Genomic DNA, 27,701 nt, shown 5'->3' with positions numbered 1-27,701 from the left:
ATTTGATTGTTGATGACAACCAATCAGTGTTCATCAGTTTTTTGTTGAAACAACAGAGAATCACAACAATTATACTTAAGTCGTACTATTAGAAACGAACAGGGGTATGTTAGCCTGTCTTGTTTCATTGCCCAAGTTTTATTGCCCTATATGTGGGGCTAAAGGAAAACATGCTCACACATTATCATATTGGCCCTTGAGCGAGACAACTTGGAATGTTTTACCCTTTCCAGTTTCTCTATCAATTTCCTGTTTGGCAACAATCTCTTATATAATTTAGCGCCTTGAAAAGGTTCCTTGAAATTAAAAAAATGTAACTTGATTATTATATTGTCTGATATTGTCAAATACATGGGAAGTTTTTACTTCAGAGTGACATCATATTTTTCTAAAATTGAATTTACTCAATCATACATTTTATGATAGAATGAAGTACTATGATATATGGAGATAATCTACCGTAAAACCTCTAATTGAACGCCACTTATATTTGATTGCTGCCTCCAATTGACCGCTACTATAGAGGAAAGGTTGAGAAATAGATCGCCACTTGGCATTCAATTAGAGGTTTTACGGTATATTACAAACAAGTATTAAATACCTCAGTAGTTGAACAACTAAAGATAATTTGATTGTTGATGACAACCAATCAGTGTTCATCAGCTTCTTGTCATTTCCTCGATCTCTACTCAGTGACCTTTTTGGAGAAAAATAATTATTCTGTTGTTAACTCACAAGCGCATTTTATATGAAATGATGTAATGAGATCATTTCATGAGCTAGAGTTATCTGATATTTATATGTTGATATTACAATAGATAATACATAGTACTCCTGGTTACATTAAGAATTTAATAAATAACAAACTTCACCTTCTATGACAACCCTTGACTTTAATTACAAAATTTACAGTCATATTTCGACATACGAGCTTAATGCACAGCGGGACAGAGCTCGTAAGTCAATTCTCTCATATTTCTAATAAAATTTTTCTATTTAAAATAACAAAATACAAATTGATCCGTTTCAAACCTCTGAAAAAAAACCAGCTAAAACAGGATGGAACAACGGAAAAACATGTTTTTGAATTGTGCTTACTCACCGCCTACGCTCAAAAAGTAACAAATAGCTATCTAGTGGTTATGATCTGCAATAAAATGTAACATTATTTACAGTACTCCATGGAGTTCTTCCCTTTGAGACAGACTGTAGTGACAACCGGGCGGAGTGAGGGAGACTTGATGGCAACATGTTCGGGGCGCTACATTTTTGTGATGCTAACACGACATAAACTCTAAATTTAACTTAGACGAATCTAGCTTACTAAGCCCAAACTTGATAATAAGTTTTAATCTTTCACCAAACTAAATTCTAATTTTATCTTTGTTTCAATTCTTTTATTATCTTTTTCAGGCTTGGCTCTTTCTGCGTGGCTTTCACATTCACTTTTACTTAGCCTTTTTAACACTTTTAAACTGATCCAACAGGGCGATGCCGTTCTCACAACCGGCCTCTCACATACTCGGTCATCTAACTCATCCTCTTCCAGGTCATCTAGCGGCCCAACGAGACCCGTCTCGTAGGCTAGTATTTCATATTTGTTTTTTATCTCAAGGCAAAAAATTGCTCAGAATTTTTCTCGTAACTCAAATTTCTCATATGTTGGGACACTCGTATGTCGAAGTATGAATGTGTATTAAATTTATAAAGTATATATATTTATAAAGTATATATATAAAGTATATATAGATATATATGTATGTATATATATATAAAGTATATAAATTTATAGCATGAAATATTATATCTATTCTTGCTAGCTCTAACTTTATAGATAATTTCTGCTTTAGTCTTGAGTGCTCAAAATAAAACTCATCTTTTAGTAAGTAAAAGTAAGTACTGAAATAATTCCATAGTCTCTATTCATTTGATTTTGACAAGTAGTAATTACAATGGATAATTAGCCCTACTACTACCAGCACTTGGTACTAGTTAATCTAACATGGTTAATCCAGTAATCTGTGCATAACTTGGCTCAAAATCAACTACAATTATCATAATCTGTAGAAGTGAATATCGAAATCCTTCCATTGCAGACATCTCATTCTGGCAAGTAGTAATTATAATGGATAATAAACACCACTACTAGTTACTACTTCTGTTAATCCACTAATCTGCCGATATTCTAGCAAATCTGTTCATCGTTACACAATTTCTTTTTAACGCACAATCTTCTTGCTCAGATGACAGCAAACACAATAGCCACCAATTGTTCCTAACTGACAGTTTACAAAATGCCAAAGTAAGAGTCGCACACTTCCGTACTTGTGCCTAAAGCAAGGTAATAACCTGTTTGACTAGTGTTCTAGAAACTTAGTCCATCAGTGTTAAATCTAGCACAATACAAAGTTTTGTTTTTTTATATAATAGTTATTTAATGTGTTCAGGTCAGTCCCACAGTTATTATATTATAAAACGGTCAAAATGGAAAAAACCATACATAGATTTGGTATTATTATGCTAGAAAAGGACATTTATGACATGCTTATAGTGTATTTGCTAATTGGTCTTTCTATTACTATATAGCTGAGGAGTTGAGCAGACATTCACAAATGCATCTACAACACTCAATGACTGCTACTTCTCTGAGTGGTCACGACTGTTACATGATTATAATATTTGTCACTAAAACAAGAATATGTTTCCATTGGCTATTAAAAAGTGAGGAAATATGAGTGTCACATAGATTTAAATGAATTCTCAAAACTGTGTTTGCAACAACATCTAACAGATTAGGTCAGTAATGTACTACACACCTTTATGCATTGTGTAGATGTCTAAGCTAGTACACAGATGGCCTGTGGCAAGCACAATGACAATTGTTAGAAGCTATAAACAGGTTCTAAAGAATAAAAAGGGTGTGCCATTACACATATCTGAAAATAGAGTCTACTGTGGTCTGTCGCTACTCATGTATTTTTATCAAGTAACGTGCAGCCAGCAATAACTAATATGCTCATTCATCCAATGATAATATGTTTCGTATGTTACATATTGGTCAGTACAAAATTGAAGCAAATATATAGAAGAATTTTTTAAATTGTTGAAGCCTTTAATTTAGCAAGTCAAGTGAAAATAATATTTTCTCCCTCTGAGAAGGTATATAAAAATAGCGAGGCAGTAAACGTTAGAACATGGGCTTTGGAAAATGGGCTACATACGAGTAGAGACGAACGATCAATAAAAAAGATGTCTTAGAGTTCTATGGAAGAAACTAGCGTCTGTATCGATAACGTCTGAAGTGAAACCAGAGCTGAAAGATGTCATTGTGGAACTGACACTTGAAACCATGCTTGTATGAATACTCCCACTCCCTGTTGACTATCTTGAATGCGATATCCTACAACATATACATCTCATTTCAGACGCTAGGAAGTGTATGAGTTCTGAGAAATTTGAAGTTATCTCTGCACTACAAGGTATAAAATATTTTTGATAATAATTAAGCAGGGGAAAGCCTTCATCCTCACAAAACAAGAGCAGTGATCTGAAGCTGAAACAGCCAAATTTAAATTTTCAAATCAGTTTTAACGGAAAGTAGTGTTTATAATGTCAACTTATATCCACACCGCTTCTACCTCGTTACATACACAACATCATATGAAGGGCCACAGTCTAGGGAATAATTAAATACTTTCAATATTTGTATTCATTGTTTGTTGACATACTATGTAAAAATATAGAACAATGTACGGTAGACGCTCCTACAATGTAAATAATCCATTATGAGAATGTTTATGTTATAATTATTTTACGTTAAACAAACAGTAAAATAGATGTAAATTGCCCAATCCGTGCCAAGATTTTTCTGAACTCATCCCTTTGGCTCATTAAAAAGAAAAATAAATTAGACTTAAACTTTTAATTGAACTGCTGTACCGTAACTGTAGTATTATTGGTTTGTATTGACTACTTTTTTCCTTTTTTATCACTTTCACTCGGTTCATTGTCCGTAATTTTACAATTAATTAAGGGGAACGCACACCTTCGATGTCAGTTTACATCAATTTGGTATTTTTTCTAGACAGCAAGGTTTATTCTGCAAAGGAAAAATTATAAAATATATTTTATATGGCTAAAATAGAGTAAAACCAAAAGACAATGTATATCTTTATTATAATAAGAGCGGTGTTGATCTGTCCGCCCCTCTATTCGTTGCAAGGCTTCAATGTTAGGATAAAAAAAGATAGCTTTTGACGAAACTTGCAACATTTAGATTGGTAGACCGACACTCTAACTCCTGCACCAATCAATCGCTTTTAGGTATTTCTCAATAATTGGGCAGCTACTTGATCTCTGTGCTTTATAGACACATCTAAGGATCTCTCATGACACGCTAGATTGCCAGGTAACAAGTGAATATAATAGAGGGGAACTCTATTCAGCATTGTCCTACCGTGAGCGGCAAGAAAGAAATCAGTGTTTTTAAGGCTAGCCACAAGATTCTTGTAATTCAAATTGAATTTGAGAGCTTGTACTAACTTGACACTATGTTATATGGATGTTTTACGTAGTATGAAACAACACCTTTATATAAGTTCTTTATATTATGAGGAAGGTACGTTTAGGAGTGTCTACCGTATGTAATTAAACAAAACATAAAAAAGAGGAAATATCAAAGAATAAATTAAGAATGAACCATAAAGCTTACTACATGAGACTACGTTAACACACCAGCCCCTTAGTAGATAACCTGACCTATTCAGGCACACTGCTGTTCCTGGCACTTGGCCATGCTTAGTTATCTACCATATTTCTATATAAAACAACTGAAGTCTTGGAATCTGAATCGAATCGACTATAATGTCAGCAAAGAATGAAAAACTGACTAAAAAGGAGAGTTGACTGTGATAAAGAATCCTTTAATAGCAGCACACAAAGGCAGCATACTTGACACTGACGTCCCAGTATTTTTGCTACGTACCTCATAAGGAGGTCCAGCTGAAAACTTGAGAACAGAAAAGTCAGGGTCATCCTCAATAGGGATCACTGAGTACTGAGGGGTGTTGGTTTTATCTATCAAGTCAGGATAGAATATCTGAAATTACAAGAAGCAGCGTGTCATTATGGTATGATGTAATCGGTCAGCAGAGGGCAGGGTTGCTAGATAAGTTCACTTCATGTTCATGTAAGGTAATTGCATGTGTAAAAACCAATACACCACAACATAATACTTCTTATTCATACATAGGAGACTACCTGGTTACAAGAATAAGATTTTAAGGTAGCCTATTGCCATTGATATGCTTTCATAAACAGTTATAAGGGCAGAGAGCAACAGAATCTGAAGTAAGAGTGTCTAACTGGAGCAGCCATCAAAAATCAAATTCTAGCTATTTCCTGTTTTACAGTCAAACAATTCCTTTCAATGTATTCAGAATGCAGATTGAATCAACTGTTTATGTAGAGTAAGTAAATTTTATTATGTTAATAATAATGTTTAATAATGTTTTATTATGTTAATAATATCTTGCTGAACAGCTTTGCCCATGTTTAATTTGGGTTGTCAAGTACATTTGACAAACCAAATTAAACATGGACAAAGCTGTTCAGTTGCAACTTTTGAGAATCAGTAACTTCAACTGCTTCTTCTGACTGAAACTTCTGAGCAGACAACTTTGGTTGAGGTTGGTTGAGGAATGGAATGGTTGACGTAAACTACATTCTCCTCAACCATTCCTTCTGATCCACCTGTAAACTGAGACAACCGGAGTGATTCGTACATTGATGACTGACCCAGTTGTCAGCAGGTACCCTTCAGGAGACAGCAAACTCTGAATTGGTTGAAGAGTTGAACTGAGTGAGAGAGAGAAAGAGGAGTTACATGCCTACATAATACTCACATTGAACTTGTATCCTTGGACAATCTTTGGAGGAGGATTATCCATGTCATAATGAGTCTGGTTGTATTTATTCCATTCAAAACCCTTCAAACAGCATGCATATCACTACAGACTGTTGTAGACATTTCTAAATTACTGAGACAACACATTTCATCTGATATAGATGTTTAAGAGTTAAAGCATTTTACTGCAATAAAAATATGAGCCCTACTATTATTCAATATAAATTTTAATGCACAAAATGTGAAAAAACTCTTTATCATTAGAGTAATAATTAAAAAATATTTCACTCTTTTTATTTTAAACTATCATTAAGCTGGGAAATGAACAGGGTTTCTTTCATTTTCTCTTGTATAATATACAGCGTATGTAGATAGTATAGAGTGTGTGTAGATAGTATAGAGTGTGTGTAGATAGTATAGAGTGTGTGTAGATAGTATAGAGTGTGTGTAGATAGTATAGAGTGTGTGTAGATAGTACAGAGTGTGTGTAGATAGTATAGAGTGTGTGTAGATAGTATACAGTGTGTGTAGATAATATACAGTGTATGTAGATAGTATACATTGTGTGTAGATAGTATACAGCGCACGTGTGTAGATATATAGGTATGCACATGTAGATGTTTAGTGTAGGTAATAAAATTGGAAACACACACGCCTGCATACACTATGACGAAAGTTTAATAATCGGGATAATAAATACCTCCTACTAAAAATACTATATGTAATAATTATTGTTTTTTCAATGTTTCTTTTGAGTTCTTGTAAAAACAAAATGATGAATACTGTATACTATTGCATGAAATAATATCTAAAATCTGTGATCCTTTAATTCACAGATGAATTACTTAATTTCAAACAAAATAAATTTGTAAAAATGGTAAGTGCTCATCAAAGTAACGTAAGGAATATAGTTAAAAAACATACAGAGTTTATTCTCTAGCCTCGTGGGAGGCCTGTAAATAACAATCAAAAGACACAGCTATGTCTGATACAAGTTTATGACTTATGTTTTGTTTATCGCCTTTTTGTCAATTTAATCTTATTTAAAATATTAAATTCTGTGTGTAGGGAAAGCATCTGACTCTCAGCAGGAGGTTGTTATGTTTTCATATATTTGATAGACCATCGTTTGCCGGGTCAGCAGCCTGAGCGTTTATTACACTTCAAGCTGACTCAGTTGCTTTCTGGTTGGTTGTGGGGGCATATGGGCGCGTAAATCTGGCCAATGAACAGAAAACGGGTGACCTCTACTGATAGTTTTTTGCCCTTCTACTGACCTGATTTTATTAACAAGTATAGCTTGACTCAGTGAATGCGATACAACAGAGCCTCCACTAAGGCATTGCCGCGAACTATAGATAACATATTGAACTTATTAAACCACTGGGATTGCAACCATAGAGATAGAACAGGTCAGTTACGCAACTTTATTCACTCATGTTTCAGTTTATATTCATTAATTTCAATTTGAATTAATTAATACTGTTGGCAGCAATTGTGTTCAAGCATTACCATGATTATTGTCATGTTTTCTGTACCTGATATGGACTGAATTTATTACGATTTCCATACTTTAACAGGCTTCACGGTGTTATTATGCAATAAAGCAATAACTGGCATAGTACACATCAGTAAAGTTCCTCTACTCTCAATCCCAACAATCACCAGAGTTTTAGAGTTTGTTTAAAACTCTACACTGTGTGATAATCAGCGATGGAACAACCACCACATTTTACTTGAAAGTATTCACTGTGTGGCATTTATGTTAGAGCACCAGAAAATGCCTTTGAGAAACACAAAGCTGGTAAAAAAAGAAAGTTGATAAACAATTTGCAAATATAAAAAAGATCTGCGATGAAAACTTTGGCCACCAAAACATGCTACGGAGCTCAGTCTAACACTACTTACAGTATGAACTCTGTTAAAGAAGCGAGGCTTTCTGGGTCGGTATTTGTCACTCCAAACAAAACTCTGTTGTTCGAGGTTATATTCGACTGAGAATCTCACTTCATCGTTCGTCATTCCATCCCGAGCCCTTTGAACTAATGCGCTGTCTCCGTCTCTCTACAAGAGGACAACTGGATGAGTTTAGCAGGTTTAGATAACACTTGTCAGCGTGATGACAAACCTGGAGAGCAGACAGCGAATGAATAGTCAGAAACGTGCTGCCAGGCTTCTGAGGTTGTGACAGACTCGTGGCTACTTCTTCCGCGTCGCCTTATTATCCTGACTAGGAAACAGATGATGATATCTAAATGTTGAAGTTCTGCTGGGAGTAAAGTGATCACTTGCTTACTTTAGTCAATACAAACTTAAGATTGATGAGAAATAAAGATCTTTCTGACGCTTTCTTCAGAGGAGACACCTTGTTATAGTTACCAATGACACTTTATAAACTTAGCGGTCTGGTATAGATAGCACTTCACTAAATTTACTTACACACGTAGATATGGCACTTACGGAGACCCTACTTACAGAGACACTACCTACAGATAAACTACTTACAAATACACCCCTTACAGATACACCGCTCACTGTCTCACAGATACACCACGTACAGATACACCACTTACAGATACACTACATACAGATACACTACTTACAGATACATTACTCACAGATACACTACTTACAGATACACTACTTACAGATACACTACTTACAGATATACTACTTACAGATACACTACTTACAGATACACTACTTACAGATACACTACTTACAGATACATTACTCACAGATACACTACTTACAGATACACTACTTACAGATACACTACTTACAGATATACTACTTACAGATACACTACTTACAGATACACTACTTACAGATACACTACTTACAGATACACTACTTACAGATACACTACTTACAGATACACTACTTACAGATACACTACTTACAGATACACTACTTACAGATACACTACTTACAGATACATTACTCACAGATACACTACTTACAGATACACTACTTACAGATACACTACTTACAGATACACTACTTACAGATACATTACTCACAGATAAACCACTAACAGATACATTACTCACAGATACACCACTTACAAATACACTACTTACAAAGACACTACTGACAGATACACTAATCACAGATCGATTACTTACAGAAACACCACTTATGCAGTGTACCGAAAGTTATCTAGGGAACTCGTTAGTAGCAGCATATACTTTGTGAAGTATTTATAACAAATCTAGAAGTTTCCATGCCCCCAACCACTTACCTGCCCAGCCTACACCACTACTAATAGTTAACTTACAACAGCTATATACCGTAAGTCCTCATGCTCAAGCCGTGCGGCTTGTGTTCAAAAACAGATGACTCGTGAAAGAAAAAATAATCCTCCAACAAGCCGCGTATGCCCACAGACCGCGGCTAATGACTGAGGTTTTGTCGTCCTTGACCCCCTTCGGGAGCGAGAGTGTTAAGCCGGGTTTCGCTATACCCCCGTCCTCTCGAATAAGAAACTTTCTTTTACTTATTTTCGAATAAGTTCTTTAACTTAAGTTCGAATTAAAATTTCTAAACCCTTGCATCAATAACTTATTTGCCATGTCTCAGCTAGATTTTTATTGCACTGTTACAGGGCTTCACGGTTATGGAAAGACGCTGGTCAAGAATGAAAAGGTGTTAATTGCCTATGACAGTGGTAAGTTAAACATGAGCGATAAATTCTTCTTCATTCTAAAGTCTTCCATAAACATGACCTTGAAAGTAAACGAGTAGTAAAACCCCGTACATAAAAGTGTATCATGGACTGCAATTCTATGGTTATAGCGCGGAACTGAGCAGAGACCGAATTTATCGAGAAGCCGCCCTGAGCCCCACGTAGGTTTTAAAAACTTGGCTTTAGCCGCCGCCTATGACCTTGACCAGAAGCCTCGCCCAACGACAAGCCGAGAGGCTTGAGGATAAGGACTTACGGTACTGCTATCCAGGTGATATTATACACCATGCAAAACCAACGCATACTTATGGCCTGCTGTTATATCTTGAATCACTTTAAAACTGGATCATTCAGACTAAATAAAAATGCAAACATGCATCTATTAATTTATCATCGGTACAACAGAACTAGTTGTCATAACAATAGAAACAATAGAAACGTGCACATTTTAAACAGCTCCTAACGACACGATAAAATACAGTTGGCCTTCTCTCAACTGACAATCACTATCTTATCAAAAGCTTTATCAACTTGAATCTGAGATGGTACAGAAACTGGCAGCTGCTGACCAGTAAAAAAATAAAAATATGTTTTAGGAGTTAACAGGTGCTGATCAGTACAAATTCCAACTCACTTCTTAGGAGTTCGAGAAACTATTCACACCAATAGAGCTACCAAGATAAGACAACAACTATGATATATCTAACAGCACTATTGAAAAGATTTTTTCCTACCAGAGTCGCTATGGTGATTTATGGTGAAAAAGTGAGAGATGGTGTAGAAGTTGGCTGCTGTTGACCAGCAAAAAGGCGAGACCTACTTGCACTTTTCCTGTTTGGCGCAGAGACAATCGCTGCAACTCCAACCTCTTCATGTCATCCTCAGGGTTGTAAACAAGAGTACCTTCCTCCAGTTCAGTCGCTGGCAGCAACCGAGGAGAGCAGCGACCTGCATCGTACTCATCCTCCTCATCTCCTTCCGTCTCATCAGCAGCTGGCAGCACCTCCTCTGCTTCGCTAGAGTAAAAAGGCACATAAACTGTGACATAGACATACGTGTAGATCAGCCACAGACCAAACGACAAATATTGATAAAACAGCAAAACTTTAAAATTTTTCTCGATTACTCAGGTTGATTTGTTATAATTTTTGAAATGAAATGTACAAGCATTACTATTTCCTGCTAGTCTTTAGTTTGAGTTGTACACTGATATCTTTTTAAAATATCTCATTCAAAGATGTTACTGACTTCTGGATGAAAATTGAAACCCACAGATTATGGTGAGACACAAAATCAGAAAATTGACAGTTTGGCTAACAGATATTTTGTAGTGGACCATCGACAATCTCATTTGGCCTATTATGAACAGCAGATGGAGTTATCCTCACAATACACACAAAGTTAAGCTCCTATTGTTGAAAGATATTATGAAATTAACAATATACATAACTAAGCAAAAAAGAAGTGCTATAACCAAACTATAAAAAGGTTATTTATAGGTTACAGCCAGAGTTCTACACAAACTATAGACAAAACTGAATTATTAACAGAGTACATGCATAGGCCAAGCTAGTCAGTATGTTGAACAAGAAGTAGACTTACCTATCATCTTGAGAAGCATGGCTAGTGGAGGCCGCTGTTGATGCATCATCAGTAGCGTTAGAACCTTCCAGAGAGGTAAGGTGCTTGGGTGGAAGTGGTTCCTTAAATTCTCCTTCCAATTTTACTTTAGGAGAATCGGCCCTTTCTAAAGCTTGCTACAAAACGTGAAACCCTTTTTAAATCTACAAAAATATGCATTACGACCTGTATAAAACGAAGACAAGAAATGATAACTCCATTTATCTAGAAATGTTCAATTGAAATAAAAATAAACTCACAAAAGGAGCAACACATCACCTACTTTGGAGAATTTTTTTTAATAAAAACAAATTTATGGCATAGAGGAGAAATTGTACTTGAAGAGAAAGCCGTTGCTCCTACAAACTTCCCTTTATCTCTGAATAGTTACTAATAAGTTTACATATTATAAATTTAGCGACAACATGGCTTTTCACATGCCCCAATTTCTAGATGGAACAATCTTTTCATCAATCAGATCGCAAAGTAGGAACTCGTGTTAAAGGCATGGTATAGTCAGTTGATTCAATACAATCTATATATATATATATATATTTCTCAAAGTATGTCTGTGGATCTATTTGTCATTCCGGCTATAGCGCACGCTGATTATTTTACCATGCGGCCACGCGTCACGATGCCCCTGTTAAGAAATATTTGTCGTAACGATTGATTACTATATCTGGGGTCAAGGCAAATTCTTCTCTCGCGGACAATTATATAGTCTCCGTAGGAAAAACATCGACATTATCTCTCCGATCGGTCAGACAGAAACAGTACGATATCTCATTGTTACATTTGTACCGGTATCAAGAGGTACCAGTATCGTCGTATTCAAAATTTTGATGGATAGCTTCTGGTGGAACAGTAACCTTTTTTATACCCACACACTTCCATGCAAGAATTGTTATTATTAATTCAACATATTAAAGATTTTTATTTTGTTTTCTCAGTTTGTACTAATTGTATCATTAACGAATCATCTTTTATTATAATCGTAGCAAACGCAAAGCAAATTTAGCTATTACTTGCTAATTATTTGACATCGACATCTAAACCTTTTTATAATCGTTTTATTTTTTTCAAATTATTTGACCTGCATGAAACATTTTCCTCATGATATGAAGTTTAGAAGTGGTTTGACAAAGTTTGAAAAATTTACAGTTGTTTTTAATTTCTCTCTTAATTTATTTCAATTACACAAAACACTTTTCTCATGATATGTAGTAGTTTGAAAGTTAGAATGGTAAATGTTGTTATATGTTAAATACAAATCAATTTTCTGTCCAGAGCCTTTTTTATTACCCGGGCAACGCCGGGTAGCACAGCTAGTAAGATATAAAAGCTAATTCCATTTGTAACTATAACAACTAAATTCAAACCCGATAAAAATAAGTAATTCAAATATGCGAATGTGTAAAATGTGGTAAATTTACCTACAAGTCTAAAAAAGTTAGATGACAAATTACAATAATGATGAAATTTCCCCAGATAGGTGTTTCTCAATACTAATAGCTATGTAACATACAATTAACCGCACCCTTAGAGCTGGAATCTTTTGGTGCTATGTAAATGAGCCAACTTTCCATATATTGGGCATCCAAATAGATATTGCAACAACTTGCTGTGCATGACAAGTCCTAAAACTAAACCGATGACTAGACATACCAAACTTGAGCTATGATACCCTGTCTACCTGTCATTCCTGTCTACCTGCCATTCCTGTCTACCTGCCATTCCTGTCTACCTAGCCATTCTTGTCTACCTGCCATTCCTGTCTACCTGCCATTACTGTCTACCTGCCATTCCTGTCTACCTGCCATTCCTATCTACCTAGCCATTCCTGTCTACCTGCCATTCCTGTCTACCTAGCCATTCCTGTCTACCTGCCATTCCTGTCTATCTGCCATTACTGTTTACCTACCATTCCCGTTTACCTGCCATTCTTGTCTACCTGCCATTCCTGTCTATCTGCCGTTACTGTTTACCTGCCATTCCTGTCTACCTGCCATTCCTGTCTACCTGCCATTACTGTTTACCTGCCATTCCTGTCTACCTGCCATTCCTGTCTACCTGCCATTCCTGTCTACCTGCCATTCCTGTCTACCTGCCATTACTGTTTACCTGCCATTCCTGCCAACCTAGCCATTCCTGTCTACCTAGCCATTCCTGTCTACCTAGCCATGCCTGTCTACCTAGTCAATCCTGTCTACCTAGCAATTCCTGTCTACCTAGCCATTAACTCTCAGATTAAAGAATGGGTACCTCTTGTTTCAGCTTGGCTAATCTCTTCTTGAGGATAACCTGATGTTGTTCCTTGAGCTTGGTTAGTGCTATATGTGCTTTAAGTTGCTGCAGCAGAGACTCCCAATATCCTACATCCACTCCCTCTCCCCCTGAACATAACATGAAAAGTGTCTGCTTCGATAGACAGTTACATCAATCTGTTCCTCTTCACTCTCAACAATGTACATGTAAATGATTTTCAGAAAAGACAGACTAGTGACCAAGAAAACTTGTCAACTCAAAGGTTTGTATCATTATATCTACGTGTAGTTCGTAATATCATATTATCCTACAGCAATGCTTGTATAAGTCATAACACTTGTCTAAGTATACTTCATATCCAAACACAATCTTACATACTACATTAACAGCTTCTATAATGTGATTTGATAAAATTGATTTTCAAGGAAAGAAAGTTACCAAATTTTTTTTTATTAATATTTATGAATAATAAAAGGTAGTTGTATAACAATAGTTGTTATATGAATCATAAGTTACAGGCACACAGCTTGTGCTCCTAAAGAATGGATCAGCTGACCTTTGAGTTTACTCCGAATCTGATCCTGTAATATCGAAAGTTGTTTCAGTGTCTTCCCTTTAAAAACTGAGTCTACATCGGAAGAGACAGCCGTGTGGATCCCTTCTCTCCGATCTCTCATATCATATGAGGTGCTAGCTGCCGGTTGGTGCCTTCTCAGCTGACTCAACTGGTCCTCGGTGATGGTGGTCACATCCCTCCAGTAGTCTTGGTTCTTTCCTTTCTCCAGCTCAAGGTACACCTTGATGTCTTCAAGCAGATCCTCCAAGTCTATTATTGATAGCCCCTTCAATGCAAATAACACCATTGTAAAGGAAATGGGCATATTCCTACACCAGCGATCTTATATGCTTGTACGCACATGACTACGAGCTAAGCAGTACTTGCAGTTGATGCATAATCACCAAATCTGCATGCATTTTTCTGACGTTACCAAGCGATGAATTTTGTGTTGTTTGTTGTAAAGTGAAAGGAAAAGTAACATGTTATACTTTGAACCAGTTATGTACAATATAGCAGAAGACGGTGGCATTCCTATCCTGGTTTGCCATTGATAAACGCAAAAATCGGATTGCACACCTGTCCAAATGACTTCACAAGTGATAAAATATTGCGTACATTTTATTACATGTATAAATGACGGTGAGTAAACCAGTACTCATCTATCTCACCACAATGATAAGTTACATCACGACTAGCGCTGTGCATCCTTAGAAGTCAGCCATACTTTGTAATGGTGATTCTTAGGATACTGTCTTCATTGATTCATTAAACAATTAGTGGTAGGTATACCGAGACCCTCGCGTGTCATACAAGATTTGTGGTAGGTATACCGAGACCCTCGCGTGTCATACAAGATTAGTGGTAGGTATACCGAGACCCTCGCGTGTCATACAAGATTAGTGGTAGGTATACCGAGATCCTCGTGTGTCATACAAGATTAGTGGTAAGTATACCGAGACCCTCGCTTGTCATACAAGATTTGTGGTAGGTATACCGAGACCCTCGCGTGTCATACAAGATTAGTGGTAGGTATACCGAGACCCTCGCGTGTCATACAAGACTAGTGGTAAGTATACCGAGACCCTCGCGTGTCATACAAGATTAGTGGTAGGTATACCGAGACCCTCGCGTGTCATACAAGATTTGTGGTAGGTATACCGAGACCCTCGCGTGTCATACAAGATTAGTGGTAGGTATACCGAGACCCTCGCATGTCATACAAGATTTGTGGTAGGTATACCGAGACCCTCGTGTGTCAAACAAGATTTTTGTAAAGCTAAATTTTCTAAAAAGCTTCAATGAATGCCGACACGCATGAGAATAAGGTAAGAGCAAGTGCAAACTGACCACAAGGTAGGTGTAAGGTTCATGCATCTCTACAGACATATCATCATCTTCGGCATTTATATATTTCGCTAACAGATCAATCGGCTTGGCTCTTCCGTCTTCGATACGTATTTTTGATCTTTCTTTTGCTTGGTCAAGGTGAAACTGAAAGCAATTATGGATTAAATTCCCAAATGTGAAATCACACAAGCTTTATGTGATAGTAAACTGCCAGCAGGGTGGCGAACCTAATCATATACAGACCTTATTGCCTGCTTATAAATGTAGCTGTAGTCTGAGGGCCTGGGCCTCATGCCATTCTGCGCTGTGTCAACAATGGAAAGTGGCAAGGGAATGTCACGATTACATATTTCAGCAAAGGATGTCCCACACTTCTGTTAGTATACAGTGCACCCTCAGGATACGAATACCCTGATATATGATTTTTTACCTCACAAAGTGGAACATGATGACTTTTGACCTCACCATTTGAATTTTATTTCACCATACGAATTCAACAAAATTCTTCACCCGAGTTCGAATTTAGCAGTCGGTGTGCTTATTATGTATGTCAACATAACAAAGACACCGAACTGCTGTTCGCCAAAAATATTTTCACAAAGCCCGAAAGAGACACAATGACTGATTTCTCTCAGTTCAGCAATTCTTGTGTGTAAAACGGTAATATTTTCCCTTCAAAACCAATAGCAAAGTTGGAGTTGCAATCCCTTTATACAGAAGTTCCCATGGTTAAACAACTTCTTTTAATCTTTTAACAAAATTCCACTTCATTACAAAAACAGCAACGTTCAGGTTTTATTGCCGAATTAGGTTGAAAAGGTTTTCAACAGGTCCGTTAAATGTTTTAGTAGAAGGGAAGACAGAAACTGATAAGTGATGAAATTTTAGTGATAAAAAGTTGAAACTCAGTAAAATAGTTGAAAATACATACTAAAACTTCTTCAAGTGTGTGTGTTTAGTAAGCTAAACTTATTTGAGGTGAATTCAAAAATTTTGTTTTACATACGTCTATCTTGAAGGTAAGAAGTTTCTATGGTATGTAGTACTGTTCTTAGACAATATAACAATACATTTCAATTCGGATTATAACCAATAAATTCACTAGATATAATAGTTACTGTAGGAATATATAGTTACTAAGGTTAACATTATATGTTAATAATTTTTAATATGTACAGCACTGATATACAATTTTGACAATTTTTACCAAGGGATGTTCGCATTATACAATTACTATGGTTTCTATACCCCAACATACGATTTTTTTCACCATACGATGCCAACCCTGGAACGGATCAAAATCGTATTCTGAGGGTGCACTGTAGTCTACGACTATATAACCTAGCTATTCAAACTTAGCACACTTTCATATTTCAGATCTACCTTGCATAGGCAACAACCTGTAAGTGTGTTTGCGTATACATATGTGGGTATATATATGCATGTACCTATACGTATAAAAATTATCTAGATTCATCGATATCGATGTATACCCTCTGACAGGAGTTGTCATTCCAAAATATAAATTAACAATATAAATGGTGCAAAATTTCCAGTGAGACTGCACCTTTTCATGATGTTACAATCGCCAATCTTTATCATTCGCTTCAATTAAAAGCTGCATTCACATGAATTAAAAAAAGCACAATCTAAACATCTGAATAAATGGAGTTAGCACCATCTAAACATTTGGATGAATAGAGTTAGCACCATCTAAACATCTGGATAAATAGAGTTAGCACCATCTAAACATCTGGATAAATAGAGTTAGCACCATCTTAATATCTGGATAAATAGAGTTAGCACCATCTAAACATCTGGATAAATAGAGTTAACACCATCTAAACATCTGGATAAATAGAGTTAGCACCATCATAAACAAGGGCTTTCAGCAGTTTCTGATAACTAACAATGTATTGAAATTCTATCTCAAGCTTGTGGACCGAGTTGCATGTCTTTACGGTTGCCTGAAACCTGCCCCAACCCTAGTACACGTATACGTACATTGTCTTCTTGTTTTTCCCAGGCCGAGTAGTAATCAGATTCCTTCTCTCGCTGCTCCATTTCTCTCTCCCTGTCCCTCGCCTCCTTCTCCCTCTCCCTTTCTTGTTGCCTTTTCTTTACCTTCTCCAACTCTCTCTAACAAATATAGTAAAAGAACAGGCTACAACCAATCATCCGGTGTCACCACAAATAACAAGTTTAAAACATCAGACAACACGATCGGCCATTAACCTTGCTTTCCTCCATCTTAGCTCGGTTCATCTTAGCAACATCCGCATCTTCCAAAGAAAGACCTTCCTTTTTCAACTTGGACTTCCAGACAAATGTGCTAGTTAGATTATGGTCACCGAAGGGGTTGTCCTCATTTGTATAAGTCAATGTCTCCTTGTCCCAACCCATGTCCGCCTTGCGCTTTTTCTCTTTCAGCTCTTTTTTAGCCAGCCTCCTTGCCCTCTTCTCTTCCGGTGTTTCATACGCTTTCATCAGTTCTTTTTCTTTCCTTCGCTTCTCCTTCAAGTCCTCTAAACTCATCACGTGCCTGTCCACTCGCTCCTTAGACTCGGCATCTTTGCGTTTCTCCTTCCTATGAGTACAACAAGTAGATATTGTGTATGATATGCCAACACAAGCAATGATCAAGTTAAATGTAGCTTTAGTTCTACCAGAATTTGTATATACGATACACTGTACTTACTACTGGTGAACTAGTCCAATGCTTTGTACGCAAGTTGAAAACTGATTACTTATTAAACAAGCTTGCGCATTGTAGAAGCACTATTTATCCATGTACCGGATGACTTCATCACCGAGGAACCACATAACTTCACACAACAAAACATCAACTTTCATGAAATGTTTAAAGTTCTTGCAAAAAGCAGAAATAATATATTTCACCAATCTATGACAGATAATTTTTTTCTAAAATGTAATGCATGAGAAAACAACTCAAAGGTTTTGGAACCAAATGTGAGTTGTACTTTTGTAAGCTGTATAATAAAACATCTATAATAATAAATGCACATTAAAGAGTTGGCTAATTTAATACACACAATGCCAAATTTACAGTGGATGTTTATTTGTATTATATTATCTTCATGGGTTAACGCTGTTCTCCTAATACATCATATGGACAGGTCATCTCAAAAATCGCAGCACTCGCCCTAACTATATAACTTCTTAGCTTGTCTATGAGATCAGCAAAAGACAACATTTACCAACAGTTTAGATACCGAGGACAATACATAGATGCTGCAAAAATGGCTGTTTTATATATTACTTTATTGGCAGTTGAAGCTCATACTTAATTCTAGAGTTTTATTTTACTATTGCAGTCGATAACATCTATTAATGATAGATGATTGATCTATCAATTGATAGATGTTATCGATACCATCTATCAATGATATAAAAACCCCAGTAGGCACCATATATGGCACCTTACAGTGCCTCGCATTGCGTGTTCGCAACTCGAGTTGTACAACTCGAGTTGCCGAGTTGCACAACTCGGCCTGGGTTTTTGATGAACTCGAATTGTGTTACGCAAAACTAACACGGGTTTGTAAAATAAAGCAAAGTGAGTAATTGGGGTGTCTCATCTACAGAAATTTAATAATAATAATTTAAATATATATACACATTTAAATTATATATATTGGCGATATTTGCGCATATTTATTTCTATAAATATAACGAGACAAAAACAAAAGTAGAATGTAAAAAGCAAACTAAAAAACAATCTATGTGGAAGCTGGGCCACTTCTTTTTCAAATGAAAAAAGAGTTATCTCTCTAGAACCTGACAAGAAACTGAATGAACACCGAAAATGAACATAGAAATTATTTCAACGGCGTTTAATGATGCACCAAAATAAATTCCATATATAAAAAATATAGCTAGAGAAAATCAAATGATGAGATGTTCTCAAGCCGAGTTGTTGAACTCGAGTTGCTGTTAAAAGAACTCGGCCTGGATTTTTGATGAACTTGAGTTGTGTAACTCGAGTTATATTTACAAACTCGAGTTGGTAAATATAACTCGAGTTGTACAACTCGAGTTGCAAACTCGGCACAGTATAATTCGCCATTAGCTCTAGTTTTACAGTACATGCATACATAGTTTAATTTTTATTAGCTAACGGGTGCCTATTGATGTACCATTGTTAATATAACCGGATCTATGGTTGTGCTACCGTAATACCAATATATTCCACCTTACTTTTACAAAGTCGCGTTGTGTGTTCACAACTTGAGTTGTGAACATGCAACGCGAGGCACTGTAAGGCGCCATACACCATATGTATACATACTGATATCAATGCTTCATACTGACCATAGGTACCATATATACCACCAGTAGGGTTTTTTTTATCATTGATAACAGTATGTATACATATGGTGTCTACGGTTACTAAGGCCGCCAGCATTACTGGCGGCGACCAATGCCTTGATTACTTATTCTTATCAACAGCGCAAACATTAGTACTGTACATGTGTTGCTTATGTAAAAATCGCCAAATGCGCTGTCCTCACTCTTTCTTATTTACTCGGGGCGCTAAGAAAGATTTTACCGGAAGACCGGAGCCAAGAAACACTAGCGGCGTCCCGCAACGATGTTACAAACTGGCAATTTACGTGAAATGCCGTTTGGTACAGCAATCGATAAAATAATATCTTTTACAACAGAGGGCACCTGAATAGTTTGTAAAAGCATTTTACAAATTATATCGATGGTATGACAAAATTACTGGTAGTTTTATGTCGAAGGAGTTGTTATCAAATATTGGATTAGCTCTAACATCTTATAATCTAGCCACGTGTGAGTGCAGCTAATGGTAACGAAGTAACAACTTGCACTTCTGTGTCTCGTTTATATTGCATTTTATTGTTAAAAACGTATTTATTTACGAATTGAACACGGTTTCGTTAATATCGATTGACGTTGCATATTTATTAGAATTATGACATCAGGAATTGGTTATTCTTCGGTCTGATTGTTCTCCCAAGGCCCTTTTGACACTTAGTATGACTAAAAGTGCCTTTAATATTTTATGATTGTTATCGGTTAATTGAGCCTGTTCTTACTAAAGTTTAATTAACGTTTAAGCTTGAAATAACGTGGTAAAACGAGCACTACTTCGCCACTGAGAATGGCTTACTACTAAACTGATTTTGTTTTGTTTCAGTGTGATGCCGACTGAGAACTACGGAACAAATAATTTGAAACATTCTTGGGAACTGAAAGAAGACGTGCCAAAAGCATGAAGAGAATGAAAATAATAATCCAGATACTTGTGGTCTTTTTCATCTTGGATTGTATTTACCTGTATCGCAAATATCATGAGTATACCGACATATCCTCTAAGAAATCCAAAGTCTGGAGCATGTCGAGACTAAAATCTGCAATGCTGGTAGAAAAGTTTGTGAAAAAAGACCTAATATTGACGGTGCGACAGGCAAACAGTATTATTAACCCAGATAGACTCAAAAGCCTTCAAACCTCCACCCAACACAACCCAAATGCCACTGATACAATCCTCTTCTTGAAGACTCATAAAACAGGGAGTTCGACTTTACAGAATATTTTGCTGCGTTACTTTTTATTACACAACCTAACCATAGCCCTGCCAGCTTATAGAGCATCATTCTTTTGGCCTAATCCATTCTCAGCAAAACTATTTGTCAAGAAGCAGCCAGGAATCAGCAGATATCATGGATTTGCCCATCATGCTATATACAACAAACAGGAAATGTTGAATGTGATGAAGCCAAACCCTTCATTCATAACCATATTGAGAGACCCAATCGCCCTGTTTAAATCTGCATATAAATATTATAATATGCAAAGCTACTGTTTTAATACAACAGTTGAACGAATTAAATTCAGTCCAAACTATAAAACATTCAAGACAGGGGTGTGCCCGATGACGAGAACGCCTGTTCGGAACTTACAAGCTTTCGACCTTGGCCTAAGCTTGTTCAACATGGACAAAGAGGAAGCCATCAAGCTCCTCATTCAGGATATTGATCAGACGATGACGGTGGTACTCATCACTGAACGTTTTGATGAGTCCCTCATCTTACTGAAGAAGATTTTTAATTGGACCATGGATGACATAGTATACTTTAAGCAAAATGCTCAAGACCCTAAACTAGTCCACCCTGTACAAGTCACTAATGAAGCTGATAATGATATATTACAATTCAACTATGCCGACTATCTAATATACAGTCATTTCTCACAAAAACTTGACCGGCAGCTAAAGGAGCACTTTAATGAAAGTCAGTTACAGAAAGAATTACAAATGCTGCATGAATTGCAAGCTGAACATCAGCGCAACTGTGTACAACAGATGGCAAGTGCAAACTCTTCAATCTTCCTAAGTCGATCATCAAGCTACTCTCTATTCCGTCCATATGGAGGCAATACTCTCGGCTACGTGCTCAAACCGAATGCATTACAAGATGTGAATTGCCGGTTGCTCGCCATGCCAGAGCTCACGTTGACACACTACATTAAAGCGATGGCACCTAGAGTGAAAGAGGGTTGGTTACACTAGTCAGATTCAGTTATAACACCAAAATGAAGAACTGGATTGAAAACAGGGTCAATGCTATTTTTAAGGTAGAATGATAGTATTGAGCAATTATTTAGACAATGTAGCCATAACATATGCATCACTTTCTGCATTTTCCTAGCAGAGCCCAATATCATTTGAGAAATGTTACAAATTTTTTTTTCTGCTATGAGGAACTAACTCAAATCAATGGATGTCATTTACTAATGATAATTTGTTTTGTTGTCAAATATATGTATGCTATCTTCAGGATTATTCACAAATTATGTTTTCATCCTAATAATCGTTTGTGATAGCAATAACTGGTGCATATGCTTTATTTTAGTTTGAGCATAAAATAAACTAGTCTTACCTTCGATTCCTATCCCTGGGTGATTCAGGAGATGAACTGTCATGACGTCTACCAATCAAAATAACAAATCGAATACAGAACTTCAAGCACTAATGGTTGTGGCTAGGTGATTCAAAACCAGATCTAAGGATATATCCTTCAGCAATAGTTAATGGAAAAACTGCTCGACCATATTGTATTCAATTCATAATTGTAAAATTCTATATCAGCATAGCAAACCTATTTTAACAAACACATATTTAGGATGAGTTAATTTCAAAATATTAGAACACTCGAGATGAATTTAGTATTTACTGTATTTTAATTTAGTATAACCACTAAACCTTAAATGACTCCAACAACATATTGAACCCGCTACTAAAGTATGTGTTTGTGGAAGTATGCATGTCTAAGGCAGATATGATTGAAATAAATATTACACGGAAAACGTTTACATGCGTGTACATATAACCAACAATTTAGCATCACACATATCAGCTGTTTTTGATAATAGCCTACACTACTTCATAAAACCAATTAATAATGAATCTAACAGGTCATTAAATAAGAAGTGCTACTAGAAATACTTTTTACCAAAATATGTGAATTAGACGATTTACAGTAATTTACAGCTTGCTTAACCCAATATATAATGTAACTGAAGCAGAACAAGCACATGGTATTAAACTTATGGCAATATAGCCTTAAACGCTGATAGATTTCTTTGTAATTGTAATGCTCCGAGAACCGTTTATTTCAGAACATTCTAAGATAATGATAAAAGGATACAGAAGCACAACTAATCATTGTCTATAAACACGAAAGTACTTGGTCTACTGTGATATGCATCAGTGCCATGAATTTGCTTTATTACTTTATTTAAGAGCAACTGTAGAGCTTATAGGATTGCTGCATGTAACTGCTACCTAAATTAGCATAACTCTATACTTGATGATATCGTTCACCATGTGTAATAAGCTAGATTTTGGCAACTCATCTGTAATAGCTCAGCCTTAACAATGATAGCTAGATATGCATACCTGCGTGATTTTCTACCAGGAGAGTGTGACCTTGACCTAGAATAAATAACACAATAGTACAATAAGCACAATGAGATAAAATTGCAGCTTTGTCCATCAATTAAACTTCGTGATGTACTCTTCTTTTAAAAAAATAAATGACGAAGTAAAGCAGAAAATCACCAGAAAATAATTATCCGAAAGCTTTAGTAAGCCGCATAAAAAATAAAAAACATGGCAAAAAAATGCAAAATAATGTTAATGACATGTCTTTTTATAAAAAAATATATATGACATTTTTGCTTTGCTTTAAAGATGTGGTTGCGTCAAAAAGGTCGATCTAATGAAATTAAGACCAATAAAACGCTACAACATCAGCTACAATTTGATGTTATTTTTGTCTTTGTAGACTAAATCAGGGAAGCTTCTTTGCAAACTGCCATAGATGGGAAAGAGAGACTTGAATGTGTGCTGCATAAACCATGATGTTTGGTTTGAGTTTGCTGCAGTAGATGAATTTGTCCTATTGTATGGGCTGAAACTATGTGAGTGGCCACGACTTGGATGGATATTTTTAATAAAAGCTTTATGCCGAGATGAAAATTTTTGTACTTGTAAAACTTATACAATAAAACAATATTGTTGAAAAAAATGCAAAACCTTAGTAACTAGTTTCCGATGTGGTAGCGATGGAACTGTGCCGATACAAAAACCTTATTCTACTTAGTTTGATTGACATAATTACCGTAGACCAGTAGAATCGGTAGTCGGTACTAAGATGTTTACACAACATTTAGAGGAAGCTAACATGACAAGTTTTTCATTTCCCTTATTTAAGGCGTTTGAGACATTGATAATAATGTATCTGCGGCTTGATTAAAAATTTTATTCTAGTCAACATGAGCAAATACAAGATAAAATATATGCCGATAGAGCCGCGTAAGACTAGACTTTTATCGCGATAGCCGATGTGAATACGAGAGATATACAGGTTGTATCACACGTTACACCACTTTGGGCAAGTTTTTTTTGCCTGAGCGTTTTAATGTGATCAATTTTTCCGATTGCTCTTCTAATATCAATAATCTAATATCTAATAATATCTTCACTTCAAATATCTTGACAATGAGATCGCCTAACACAACAAACAACATATCAGCTGATAGACAAAAAAATACTTTCTTTTAAAATCAACTCAAATTTGACGCAGCCACACCTTTAATGCTATGCTGGGCATTTTATGCGATTACCTATTTAACAAATAAGACAAAATGAATATCTATGTTTTTCCATAGAGCCAAAGCTTCAACAATCATAAATAGGTGTATAATCTTTAGATACTACTGTAGCAGATTTACATAGCACTTGATGAGCCCTCGCTTTATATTCTCAAGATAACCTTTTAGAGACAAGATGGATAAAAACCAGTTAGAAAACTCAAAAGATCCTTGCTGTTTTAATAGTAAAAGAAGAATTAAACAGAACACATTTTATAAAGATAGTGATTTAGAGTTGGCCAGTAGCTTGTAATGGTGACGCAGACTGTACACAAAAATCCAAAATGAACTTGAAAGTTCAACATGCTCAGCTGACCTTCAATACCTACTTACTTGAGTAATACATGTACATCTCAAAAGTATTGTTTAAATTGAGCTATGAGTTGGAAGGAAATTGGCTGATAAAATGTCTAACAGAAAAAATTACAAAAACTATGCATTGCAGTATTGTGGTAAAGTCAGGTCAAATGCACCCGGCAAGTCAACTGATGCAAAAATGTTCTGATTACTTTTATGATCGATTCACTTCATTAAATAACCCGTAAACTTGATCGAGGTGTCAATAACAATCAAAAACAAAAAGAATACTTGTATTCTTTTTGACACAATTGACTTGTAAGTCAATTGTGTAAATGCCAACGGATAGTAACCTTGGTAGAGAATTCAATACAAGAAAACAATAAAGAACCCTACTTGTAAGTCTTATGACGACTCAGCAATCACTAACGTGATTCGCGCCACTCACTACAACAGTGTTAAAGTTGGTTTTGATTTGTATAATCGCATGGATGTGGATGATTATCAAGTGTTTCAGACAAACAGCCTTGTAACGCACGCCAATATAGGAATCCTAGCTTCATTTTACCAGCATGCTCACAAATATTCATTCCATGTACTGTAAATGCTTTTCAATTTAGACTATGCTAGCTAATCACTCACATTAATTTGGTCTACCAATAAACTTCATGTAAATCAGGGGTGTTTTATAGTCATTAGGATTTTGTTCAATAAGTGATTCGCTGGCTATGTGGTAGCAATATAATAATTAAATGATTATAGTTAGCTCACAATTCTTCGGCTAACGTCACCAGACAAAAATATGGAACACAAATACCGATGACATATGTGGGGAATGCAGGAAATATGTGACAAATGACAATGACGGAGTTTGTTGTGCCAAAAATGACAAGTGGTACCATACAGAATGTCAAAACAGCAGCAGAGAATACATAAAACTGGTAGACAGCAAGAATTACTGGCACCGTACAAAATGCAGACCATCACAAAAAGCCCCTATAATACCACCCAAATAGAAACTCAACAATTTGAGAATGGGAACACTCAATTGCAGAGGGCTAAAATCTAAAAATGGTGGTAAGACCAAGAAGCATCATATCGCAGAAAATATGAGGAGCTAAAAAATAGACATACTGGCCCTAAAAGACATTTGCATTGAAGATGAACCACCGAAAAAAATATCAGCAATTGACGGCAGAAGGACATTTATGGTCTACCGGTCAACATAGGGATGCCAACAAGGACTAAAGTAAAAACAACATCAATGTGAAAAAGGTACTAGCATGACATTCAAGATGATTTTGAGTCGAATCTGTCCGATGAAGATGAAACTGAGCAACAACTGCACAATCACTGACATTGATGCTGATGCTCCTAAATTACCAGGAAATGAAGAGAACCCTAAAGGTAAAATTTCTAAAACTAGAGAAGGAAATCAAAAGTGTAAGTAACAGAGATTACCTTACAATCTTAGGCCATTTCGAGGCCAAAACAGTAATAGCATGGAAAGATTATCAGGAAACCAAGGGAACATATATAAAAATGGAGCTAAACTATGATGATAAGGAACTGCTTAAGTCTAGTAATAGGCAGAATCTAGTACCCACAAACACATTGTTTAGATACAAAATGGCTCACTGAACAACCAGAAGAGCCCAACTAACAACACTGATGATTGAAGAAACCCTTATAAAACAAGATAAACTACATCATCAACAGCCAACGACATACCATCCTAGATGCTCAATCTCACAACGGCTTGATGACATCCACAGATCATCGCCTTGTGAAAGCCAAAATGCTAAGAAGCGCGATCGACGTTCGACGGCCAAGAATGATCAGTTCTGTTAATCTGCACAGTTAACTGTACAAAACTAAACAGAGACCATGAAGCAAAGCAAGCACCAAAAGAAGACTTCATTTATATGAACACACCATGCGCCTACCTGGAGAAACAACAGCACACCCAGCAATGAGCGAGTATGAGCGACCGATGAGAATAACACTAGTTTGAAAAATCGAACGGGGATAATATTGAACAAAAAACTGAAAACTGTTATACGATGTTGATGGTGATATACAGACGAGTATGAAGCGCGTTTATTCATTATCAAGTGTACACCATAAACTGATAAATGTAAATAAAACTAACGCGCATAGTGGTAAAACGTACTGGGGTGTAAACATACGGTAAGCTGCCCAAGCATACCTGCCAACTCTCACGCATTGGGCGTGAGACTCACGCAATCACCCCAAAGAAAAAATGAAAACGCGTGAGAAACGGGTGAGATTTTTGCCCCATTTTCCACAATTTTATATATACTATCATTGATACATCAATTGCCCCAAAACCAAATCTCACGCATTGCCCCACTCTTGGGTTGGCAGGTCTGTGCCCATGTGGCTATAGACAAAGCAATAAGGAATATTACAACAAAAACCAACATAAACACTGTCACAGCTAAAACCATTATACAGAACAGATGGCAGTGGAGATTGCTAATAGGCAGCAAAAGTCATGACTGAAAGACGGAAAAATAAACAAACGGAATCGTTTAGTGATGATAGTTACTAATATCAACTTACCTTGATCGAGAATTTTTTTTGTATTTGTACTTTCCCATTTTACTTAACTAAGATCAATAGAACAAATTATCAAAAAATATTAAACATGGTTATTCTAGACGAAATCATAACGAAAGCGGGCGTTCGATGGGGGCAGACATGTTGTATTTAGACAGGGATCGCATCTCGTCGTTTTCTCATAGACCGACTTCCTGCCCACTATAAATACTTTCAATCTAGCCAATCGA

The 27,701-nt window shown here is 36.2% G+C and overlaps 2 protein-coding genes across 2 annotated transcripts; one reads left to right on the top strand and one right to left on the bottom strand.

The window, feature by feature from the left end:
* Positions 1–2,952: 2,952 nt before the first annotated feature.
* LOC137385383 (splicing factor Cactin-like) lies at positions 2,953–27,613 on the bottom strand. The gene is made up of 14 exons (XM_068071833.1): positions 27,475–27,613; positions 23,336–23,371; positions 22,317–22,364; positions 17,623–17,974; positions 17,392–17,526; positions 15,388–15,531; positions 14,038–14,323; positions 13,479–13,609; positions 11,196–11,350; positions 10,414–10,609; positions 7,814–7,969; positions 5,904–5,987; positions 4,985–5,098; positions 2,953–3,400 (listed from the first exon to the last, which is right to left on the bottom strand). Exons 1-14 carry the CDS (start codon positions 27,510–27,512, stop codon positions 3,275–3,277), a joined length of 2,001 nt encoding a protein of 666 aa, XP_067927934.1. The 5' UTR covers positions 27,513–27,613; the 3' UTR covers positions 2,953–3,274.
* On the top strand, positions 19,998–22,216 carry LOC137385384 (galactose-3-O-sulfotransferase 2-like). The gene is made up of 2 exons (XM_068071834.1): positions 19,998–20,119; positions 20,573–22,216. The coding sequence occupies exon 2, from the start codon at positions 20,648–20,650 to the stop codon at positions 21,944–21,946; it is 1,299 nt and encodes a 432-aa protein (XP_067927935.1). The 5' UTR covers positions 19,998–20,119; positions 20,573–20,647; the 3' UTR covers positions 21,947–22,216.
* Positions 27,614–27,701: the final 88 nt, after the last annotated feature.

The sequence above is a fragment of the Watersipora subatra genome, chromosome 1, assembly GCF_963576615.1.
Source record: "Watersipora subatra chromosome 1, tzWatSuba1.1, whole genome shotgun sequence".
Taxonomy (NCBI): domain Eukaryota; kingdom Metazoa; phylum Bryozoa; class Gymnolaemata; order Cheilostomatida; family Watersiporidae; genus Watersipora; species Watersipora subatra.
This window is presented reverse-complemented; position numbering and strand designations above follow the sequence as displayed.

Excerpts from the sequence above, each read along its gene's own strand:
- LOC137385383 (XM_068071833.1), bottom strand. The coding sequence starts at position 27,512 with ATGGGAAAGTACAAATACAAAAAAAATTCTCGATCAAG. Across the intron at positions 7,970-10,413 it reads GCCAAACAGGAAAAGTGCAA|AGAGACGGAGACAGCGCATT; the intron begins GTAGGTCTCGCC and ends GTCCTCTTGTAG. Across the intron at positions 5,988-7,813 it reads TCTTTAACAGAGTTCATACT|GGTTTTGAATGGAATAAATA; the intron begins GTAAGTAGTGTT and ends TGCTGTTTGAAG.
- LOC137385384 (XM_068071834.1), top strand. The coding sequence starts at position 20,648 with ATGAAGAGAATGAAAATAATAATCCAGATACTTGTGGTCTTTTTCATC.